The sequence below is a fragment of the Chionomys nivalis genome, chromosome 11 (assembly GCF_950005125.1).
Source record: "Chionomys nivalis chromosome 11, mChiNiv1.1, whole genome shotgun sequence".
Lineage (NCBI taxonomy): Eukaryota > Metazoa > Chordata > Mammalia > Rodentia > Cricetidae > Chionomys > Chionomys nivalis.
The window spans coordinates 28,957,501-28,967,189 of record NC_080096.1 but is presented as its reverse complement, the minus strand read 5'-3'; the positions used below and the strand labels follow the sequence as shown (position 1 = coordinate 28,967,189).

The 9,689-nt window shown below is 47.5% G+C and overlaps 1 protein-coding gene across 1 annotated transcript in view; it reads right to left on the bottom strand.

Moving 5' to 3' along the window:
- Nucleotides 1–2,599: 2,599 nt before the first annotated feature.
- Ppie (peptidylprolyl isomerase E) overlaps nt 2,600–9,689 on the bottom strand; it is a 12,231-nt gene continuing 5,141 nt past the window's right edge. The window contains exons 5-10 of the mRNA XM_057785148.1: nt 9,676–9,689; nt 9,155–9,255; nt 6,365–6,488; nt 3,585–3,770; nt 2,979–3,121; nt 2,600–2,802 (exon numbers count right to left, since the gene is read on the bottom strand). The exon at nt 9,676–9,689 is cut by the window's right edge and continues 68 nt beyond it. Coding sequence (XP_057641131.1) covers nt 2,734–2,802; nt 2,979–3,121; nt 3,585–3,770; nt 6,365–6,488; nt 9,155–9,255; nt 9,676–9,689 — 637 coding nt within the window. The 3' untranslated portion in view covers nt 2,600–2,733. The remainder of the gene's footprint in view (nt 2,803–2,978; nt 3,122–3,584; nt 3,771–6,364; nt 6,489–9,154; nt 9,256–9,675) is intronic.

The following is a 9,689-nucleotide window of genomic DNA, read 5'->3' as shown; positions in this document are numbered from 1 at the left end:
AGATGGGGCTTTCAACTCAGGTCCATGTTCTGCCCTTTCACAGGCTTGGCCCTCTCCTGGCCCCTCTGTTCCCTTCCTCTGCCCGAGGGTGGGAAGATGGTCCTGGTTATAATCCTGGTGACCTACCCGAGTCCCCAAGCAACAGCCCATCTCCGCCCCTCCCCCAGGAGCATCTATTAAATGTCCTTTGGGATTGGCACAGAAGTCTAATTTTACCCACCTATTCATGATGACTACTGGCTCAGCCTGATTTGAATACGGAGCACTAAATGGACCTTGGGTTCTTTGGTATCCACCAGAGGCCTTAGGTGTGTGCAGACATGAACAACTCCCTCCATTACTCCATAGCCTGTGCCTTGGAGGTATAAAACGAGATTTCTGTAGAAGGGTTATTAAAAAAACATGGGAAAGCCAGGGATAGTGATATACACTTGGTACTTGGGAGACTAGGGCAGAATTACCATGAGTTCAAGGGCAGCCTAAAATATATTTCAAGATCTTTCAAAAAACAAAGACAACAACCAAGCAGAACCCTAGTGTATTTATGGATGTCAGTAACTAAACCTCTGGCCACAGACAGGCATAGGAGATCAACTGATGAAAAATCTGTTGTGGATTTGATATCTGGATTCGACCATTGCCATTAAAGGAAATGCCAGCAGTTTCCTGATCCATAGTCCTCATTTCTGCCTTTGTGCAGCCATCACAGGCAGGCACACAACTCGGCAATAGCCAGAAAAATAAAACTCTGCTGTCTTGGAGCTGGAGCCGAAGTGTCGTGGGCAAGATTACCCCAGAAGAGAAGCCAAGGAGCCTCAAGGAAAGAGGCCCCTTCAGGTGCTCTTGGTCCACGCAGCGGCGGGCGGCAGGGCAGGGGTTGCATGGTGAGGATGGGAAGCAGCGCAGCTATGCTGCGGGGCCACGCTGGACTCCTGCCTGGCAGAGGACCATGACTTCAGCCCCAGCTATCCTTCCAGAGCTGCCTTCCCTGAAAACCCCAGCACACTGAGGCTTGGTACGCTATTGCCGATAGCCAAGGCAAGACAAGTTCCACCCGACTTCCGTTTTGCCAGTTGGATGATCTTTGGCAGAGGTTTGGTTTATCTGTGCAGGGTTTCTGACAGCTAATCTTAGTTGTCAAGTTGACTCCTGGGAAGAGGGAACCTCCAATGAGGAACTGCCTCCATCAACTGGCTCAAGGGCACACCTGTGGGACATTTTCTTAATGGAGGAAAGCCCAAACCAATGTGGGCAGCACCGTTCCTGAGCAGGTTGTATAAGAAAACTGTGTTCCTCCATGGTTTCAGTTTCTGCCCTGACTTCCCTCAATGATGAACTATATGATGTAGAAGTATGAGCCAAATAGGGGCTGGAGAGATGGCTCAGTGGTTAAGAGCACTGGCTGCCTTTCCAGAGGACCTGGGTTTAATTCCCAGTACCCACATGGCAGCTCAAACCTGCCTGTAACTGAGTTTCAGGGAATCTGACATGCTTACACCAATGCACATAAAAAAAAAAAAAAATGAAGTATAAGCCAAACAAGCAAAACCTTTCCTCAAGGGTTCCAGTATGTCTCTCTGTCCTCAGCTGCCTCCAGGCCTCAACTCTTCCGGCTATCAGTGGAAGAGGTCACCATGACAGCAACTCCCCATCTCTTGGCACTCTTTGCTAAGTTCTTTGCACATGGCTGCTCCTGGTTCTAGAACAAGTCCTAAGTACTGTTGTTCCCTCACTTCAAATGCCTGGCCTAAGACTGGTTCCTGTGCACTGAGGCTGACCTCTGACTGGAGAACATAGCAGGGTCAATCAGCCTGGGCCAAGTCTAGCTGTTCTTGTGCAGCTGCGTTCCAGGCAGATTAGTATTTAGTTCACTGGATCAGGTTAGCGCCCTGGGAGGAAAACACTAATGTCCTCGAGGAACTCTGCACTCAGGCTACCCAAAGACTTGGAGTGTGAGCATTGCTTTTCTCATGGGCCTCCAGTCCACTGCCCGCTGTGCACACATGACCTGCTACTCCTCATAAACACGAGCCAATTCCCTAGTCAGTGCCTGCGTGTTCACACACATATATGTATGTATATCCACCCCCCATCCACCCCGAGAACACACAAATACACGGTCAGGCACCAACTATTTGGTTCCAGTGCCGTAATGAGAAAGAAGTCACAGGCAGTGCTCGCACAACAATAAAACCTCATTCACAGAAACAGACAGCAGGCTGCCCAAGGCCCAGGTAGTATGCCAAACTCCTGTCTCCTGACAAGAAGCCCAGTATCTGGCAGAGTTGGTTTTTGAGTCATAAGATACCATTTTAAACACCCGGGAATGCAATATAATATTGGACACTGGAGTCACTAAGGCCGGCACCAGGCAGGCAGCATGAGTTCGGGGCACAGGCAACAGAGACAAGCAGCTCTGATTCCTGCTGCCCTGAGAGGATCTGACAAGGACATCTGGCGTACAGACACAGTCCTGGCATGTAAGGGAATTAGCCCCAGGAAGGCTACAAACACCACAGGAAGGCATTACACCACGAACTTGCCGTCCCATCCAGGTAGCAGTTCAGCCATGGATAACTCCGAGGAACTTGCTGAAGGCAACAGTACAAAAAATAGTTTATTTTAGCAAATAAAATGGCTCTAGTCAGCCCAGGACACACTGGTAGCGCACTGTCTAGGTCCCGGCGGCCTGGCAGCCCCGTCCCTGTGTACAGAGTGCGGACGAGCGCAGCGTCACATGTACTCTCCGCAGTCAGCAATGATCACCTTCTGCTTCGGCTTCCCGTCCTTGCTGCCCTGAGCCTTTGTGAGCACAACAGAGAAATCACGAGAAGCACAGGGCTGAGAGCTATGCAGGGATTTCCCTCTCCCCTAATAGGGACCTCTTCCAAGTGCCCCCTTCCACAGCCATAGAGAACTCTCCCACTGGGGTGCCTGCCACCCAAGGTCCCGGTAGGCAGCCACTTCCAACCACTCACCTCAATCTGCCGTAAGACATCCAGGCCTTCAGTGATCTCCCCGAATACCACATGCTTGCCATCCAGCCAATCTGTCTTATCACAGGTCAGGAAGAACTGGGAGCCATTGGTGTTTGGGCCAGAATTGGCCATGGAGAGAAGGCCTGGGAAAAAATAGACTTCTCAGCTCCCCTCACACTGCTCCGAGCCCACGGCACAAGCATGTGCAGACTGTGACAGTGCTTCTGCATACGGGCTCAGACTCCAGGACAGGGACCCTGAGATGTGGTACCCTGTCTTTCCTCACCACAGAAGAAGGATAAATGGGCTGTTTCAATTTTGTTCATGTTCACTTGTCTTTTCATTTATAACAATGACTTGTTGTTATTGTTGTAACCAGGCCTATTAAATCCTGGAACGCTGACAAGCAAAACATTTATTTAAAATGGAATTGTACAATCTGGGAGATGGTTCTGCAGATAGAAGCCTGACAGTCTGTGTTTCACCCCCACAACCACACATGAACAAAATTGCCTTTCTTCAGTGGCTGGCCAACCACAGCCTGTCCTGGCCGGCACAGCCTGCCCTAGCCCCGCCCTCCCTCACCACACCAGAATTTGCACTTACCTGGTCCTGTGTGTTTGAGAATGAAGTTTTCATCATCAAACTTCTTTCCATAGATGGACTTGCCTCCTGTGCCATTGTGGTTTGTGAAATCACCGCCCTGGCACATGAACTGGGGGATGATGCGGTGGAAGCTGCTTCCCTTGAAGCCAAAGCCCTTTTCATGGGTGCACAGGCAACGGAAATTCTCTGATGTTGAGAAAGGAAAAGGTGCTAAGGTTGAAGACAACCCAGCTTCCTGACCAAGATTAAGGTGAGACTACCCAGGAAGGCGAGGGGGTATGAAATGGGACTCTCCTGGATCCTCTATCTTTTCTACCATTTCTATAGTATCTATGATACATAATACAATAGAAACACTCCATAAATGGTTGCTATACTATATTATCTAGGGTTTATAATAGGGGGCAATACAAGCATTCTTTGTAGAGATGCAGGGCTCCCCTCAAATATATCTAGATATTTTTATTACATTAATTTATTGCACATGTGTGTATATGTGTACATGTGTGTATAAGTCTGAGGACAACTTGCAGGGCTTGGTTCTCTCCTTCTACCAAGTGGGTCCTGGGCTGAACTCTAGTTCCAGACCTGGCAGCAGGTACTTTAACCTGCTGAGCCGCGTGATTGGCCCATCACATATTTCTGCTGTGGTTGGTTAAATTCACAGATGTGAATCCCATGGATGAAGAGGGTTAACTGTATTCTCATTTGTCCCTTGGAAACCATTATGACACTGACCTACTAAACAGCCACATGCTACCCCAATTAAACAGGACAGAATATGTGCATTCTATCTCTGCTGTATCTCCAAACCACACAAAAGTGATAATGAAGTGATTTTTTTTTCAATAATTTATTTGTATTTTGTGTACATTTGTGTTTTGCCTGCATGTATGTCTGTGTGAGGGTGTTAGATCCCCTGGGACAGGAGTTACAGACAGTTGTGAGCTGCCATGTGGGTGCTGGGAATTGAACTCAGGTCCTCTGGAAGAGCAGCCAGTGATCTTAACCACTGAGCCATCTCTCCAGTCTGATTTTTTTAAAAGATAAAGTAGATATAAATATTGTAACTGTAATTCTTGCTTAATAATTGTTTTGTTGTATGTAATTTTACTATGTTAAAGTTAAAGCCTTCCTTTTTGTTTAAACAGAAAAAGGGGAAATGGAGTAGGTGGGCCTTCTGTCTATGTGTTACTTTCATTGGTTAATAAAGAAACTGCCTTGGTTTTTTGATAGGGCAGAATTCAGACAGGTGGAGTAGACTGAACAGAATGCTGGGAGAAAGAAAGCAGAGTCAGACAGACGCCATGTTTCCCTTCCCCAGACGGACGCTGGCTAGACTCATGCCATGCCGGTAAGCCACGACCTCGTGGTGACATACAGATTATTAGATATGGGTTAGTGAAGATGTGAGAGTTAGCCAATAAGAGGCTGGAACTAATGGGCCAGGCAGTGTTTAAATGAATACAGTTTCCGTGTTGTTATCTCGGGTGTAAACTAGCCAGGGAGTCGGGATCCTGGTGGAAACGCAGCCCACCGCTCCTGTTACTACAATGTGGCTGACTTTGGGTCAATTTCTGCTCCTGTAACTACCTACCTACTCTTACTCCCATAAGTAACCACAATAAAGTTGTGGCTTTACGGTATTTCCCCTCTGTTGTGTCCATCAGTTCCCTCTCTGGAGTGAGCAGATATTTGTTCATGTCTCTCCTAGAACTTTAAACACTGTCTTCTGACTGCCACACGTGTCATGCACATGCATATACACACATACACAACACAGGGTCTCGCCATGTAGCTCTGGCTATTTTGGAACTCTATGTAGACCAGGCTAGCCCGGAACTCAAGAGATCTGCCTGCCTCTGCCTCCCAAATGCTGGGAATAAAGCGGCGTGCCACCACAACTGGCCATATTTTTATTCTAATATTTTTTTTAAAAAAAAACATATTCATGTAATGTGCCTGTATGGTAACATGTGCATGTCAAAGTTGGTCCCAGAAGAGGCATCAGATTCCTTGAAGCTAGAGTTACAGGTACCTATGAGCTGCCTGACCAAAATTACAGCAACTACCCAGATAGATAAGGAGGTGTAAAAGGAGGAAAATGCTAATTCCTTTTCAGAGGCAGTTAATCAAAAGATAATGCCTAAACTGATATATATGTTTTTTTAAAAAGGGAAGGGGTGAATATATATAGCTATTATCTTCCAATATGGAAGTCAAAACCAAAATAATAACTATGAAGTGAAACTGGCTGCCTCTGAGGAATAGCGATGGTGCTGATAGGAGGGCAGTAAATGGGGTTTATTGGTCCCTATTATTACAAAGGGACTACTGATTTTTCAAACCAACTTTTGTGGTAACAACTCCTTAAATTATATGTGTAAAAGTAAAATTTACATTAAAAAATAAGTCAATATTTTAATAAACTAGAAATTAGTACTAGTTACTTCTAGAGTATAGAGCTGAATGTAATATTGTTAGAATATATGTGAGAGACTTTCTTTCAAACAATGAATAAATTATTCACAATGTATTCATAATAATATATTACTCATGCTATTTAAAAAAAACCTCTCTATTATTAAAAAATAGTCAACTAGCACTTATGAAGCTTCAATGTCTGCTCTGATCTGTTACTAGATCCTAGGACCTTAGATGCCATAAATTAATTTAGGTCAGAAACAACACCAAGGGTATAAGAGCTGAGGCAGTGAGAACCTTGGGAAGAATGCTCATTCATCAGCTTCCTGCCAATCTGACCATAGGGGTCTGCTTACCTGCTGTCATGGGAACAACATCAGAACGTAGGAGCATTTGGATTCGGCCAGCTGGCTTGTTTCCAATCTTGATGTCCATGTAAACCTGAGGATTTGACCGTGCTTTTTTTGTAGCGGGTTCTCCCTAGGTGCAGGAAAAAAATACTAGTGAGAAATGCTAGTGGCCAGCGGTGGTGGCGCACGCCTTTAATCCCAGCACCCAGGAGGCAGAGTTAGGTGGATCTCTGTGAGTTCAAGGTTAGCCTGCTCTACAGAGTGAGTTCGTGAGTTCTAGGATAGCCAAGGCTGCTACACAGAGAAACCTTGTCTCAGGAAAAAAAAAAAAAGAAAGAAAAAGAAAAGAAATGCTAGTGCCAGTATTCCCTAAGTAGATGCACAAGTAATCTCTGGAACACAGCACCGCAACTGCAGTGCACAGCCGGAACACAGCACCACAACTGCAGCGCACAGCCCGAACACAGCACCACAACTGCAGTGCACAGCTGGAACACAGCACCACAACTGCAGCGCACAGCCCGAACACAGCATCACAACTGCAGCGCACAGCCCGAACACAGCACCACAACTGCAGTGCACAGCCGGAACACAGCACCACAACTGCAGCGCACAGCCCGAACACAGCATCACAACTGCAGTGCACAGCCCAAACACAGCACAACTGCAGTGCACAGCCCGAACACAGCACCACAACTGCAGTGCACAGCCGGAACACAGTACCACAACTGCAGTGCACAGCCCGAACACAGCACCACAACTGCAGTGCACAGCTGGAACACAGCACCGCAACTGCAGTGCACAGCCGGAACACAGTACCACAACTGCAGTGCACAGCCCAAACACAGCACCACAACTGTAGAGTACAGCCCAAACACAGGTGCTGATAGGGAAGGTCTTGCGCACTAACAGGGCTGTAGGAGGCAGGAACTATGGCCACAGCACCTAACTGGACAGCCAGTGACAGGAACCCTCACTCAGCACTATAAAATGGGGCCGCTACCTGTAGCATATCTCGCCATGCTCACTCTTAGACATGCCAGCTCACCTCTCCTTGTCCTGCAGCTAACTGGGTCAGGACACTCAACCCTCCTCAGTGCCTTAGTCAAGTCATATACCTGACTACAGTAGTGGACACTCATACACTGACACTTCTTTCCGCCATGCCCAATCATCACTGCCACAGGTTCACCCTGGAAGCGCACAAGTGAGCCCTTCTGATTGGAGTGCCCAAAGGACAAGAGGCTGAGGCTTGCTTTGTACTGCAGTAGGGGAGACTACGCAGAGGAAATTACATTTGTTTTGGTTCAGCTGATCAAGTACATGCCGAGGCACCATGCAGATACAGAGGCTCTGGCTACTGCTGGCTACACTGGTGCGAGCAACATCACAGCAGCAATACAGAACTTGCTGTATAGTTTGCACCAAGTCACAAAGGTAGTAAGTGATGAGTAGGAACTGAAAAATAAGCCACTTTGGGCTGGAGAGATGGCTCAGAGGTTAAGAGCACTGGCTGCTGTTCCAGAGGTCCTGAGTTCAATTCCCAGCAACCACATGGTGGCTCACAATCATCTGTAATGAGATCTGGTGCCCTCTTCTGGTCTGCAAGTATACATGCAAGCAGAACACTGTATATGTAATAAATAAATATATCTTTAAAAAAAAAAATAAGCCACCTTCTTCCCTCAAGTCCAGGCTCTCAGTTCGGTGTTCCACCCCACAGTACAAGGCTCATCAACTGCATGGCTTAGAAAATGCAATCGGCACAGGAGCAGTCTGTGCGAAAGCAAACATGTGCATAGAAACTATATTTACTAAGCATCAGGCAGGGACTGTACTACAGAGAAGCAGAGAATGACACCTGCAAGATGGGCAGGATGGAGACCTGGAAGCCTGGGCCCTGAGACAGATGATGTAAGTGAAAAGTTCCGAGTCTGAGAGAAATGACAGGATCTGTGCTCTGGAAAGATTAGTCTAGCTTCCGTGAGAAAGCATGAAGGAGAGCAAGACTGTAATCAGAAACAATGGCAATCTCCAAGCCAGAGACTTGAGGTTAGTCAGGGACCACATCACAAAGGAAGTACAAAGCGAGGTTTCAGAGAGACGCCTGAGGAGGGCGATGATGTACTGTTCTGTTGTAAAGAAGGGGCTAGGATGGCCTGGGGGACCCCACTGTGACTGCTACTTTTAAGTGTTTGCCTTGTATACAAATTTCTGGCTTAGGCAGATGTGTGTTAGACATTCACCCAGGATTAAGAACGCAGCAGGACAAGATAAGGGAGAGCATCCATCTCAGGCGATAGGAGCCCCTATGAGATTGGAGTTGGAGAAACAGAGACCATCAAAGTCGACAGTGCAGCACAGGAGGGCTGCAGACAGCCAAGAGCGCTGCTGCTGTTTCAGCTGAAAAGGACAGAAAAGCCATGTGCCATGAACACAGCACAGAAGAATGCCAACCTTACAGGGTGCATTGAGGAAGTAAAGTCCTACAGCACTGGTCATGGGGATATGCTGAGAACCAGGAAATGTGCCAGGGCAGAATTGCCTCAGCACACCCAGAAGCCACGCACAAGCTAAAGGGAAAACACTACCTGTCCTGTCACCTTGTATGAGGCCAAGGACCTCAACACAGAAGGGCTGCCTGGCAGGGTGTGGAGCAGCACAAATGTGATCCCCTTTCATTCCTCAGCACCACTTTCACAAGGTCTAAGTTCACCACCCCACCTGCACTTTGTGAACACTTGCATCTGAGTTCCCATAATGATGGAAAGCTCAGCCTGTCTCCTTCCTTCTCACCTCCTGGGTTTCTGCTTTGGGAGGCTCGGGTCCTTCTTCTTCTTTATTCTCTTCAAGAGTCTTCCCAGAAAACTTCTTCAACCAGTCATCATCTGACCAAACTAGAAGGAAAAGACGCACATGTAAAGAAATCAGACTGTCCCTCAACTGCCAGGCAGATGCTTTGGTCATCTCTTGGTCTTCTTGGCCAGGGAAGTCCCGTTTGACAATGCTCAAGACTAAGCTCCCCCTGGGACTCCCCAGAGGTCCAGCACTTAGTAGAACTAAGGAGAAAAGCTACGCCAAAGGCAAAGAGAGGCTTTTCTGGCTTTCCTTTCCCAAGAAAACTGGGAGGTGAGAGATCAGGCAGGGTCCTCTCAAAAGACTGCTGTTCACCAATAAAGGTAATGCACACCCTTGGCCGGTGTGAACCACCTGCTTGTCCCCACTCCACTCCTGTCCACCAGAAGCAGCACTGAGCACCCATGTAAAGGAGGCCAAACCATAGGACCCGACAAGCACTCCACGAGATGTCCACTCACCTGGTCTGGAAGAG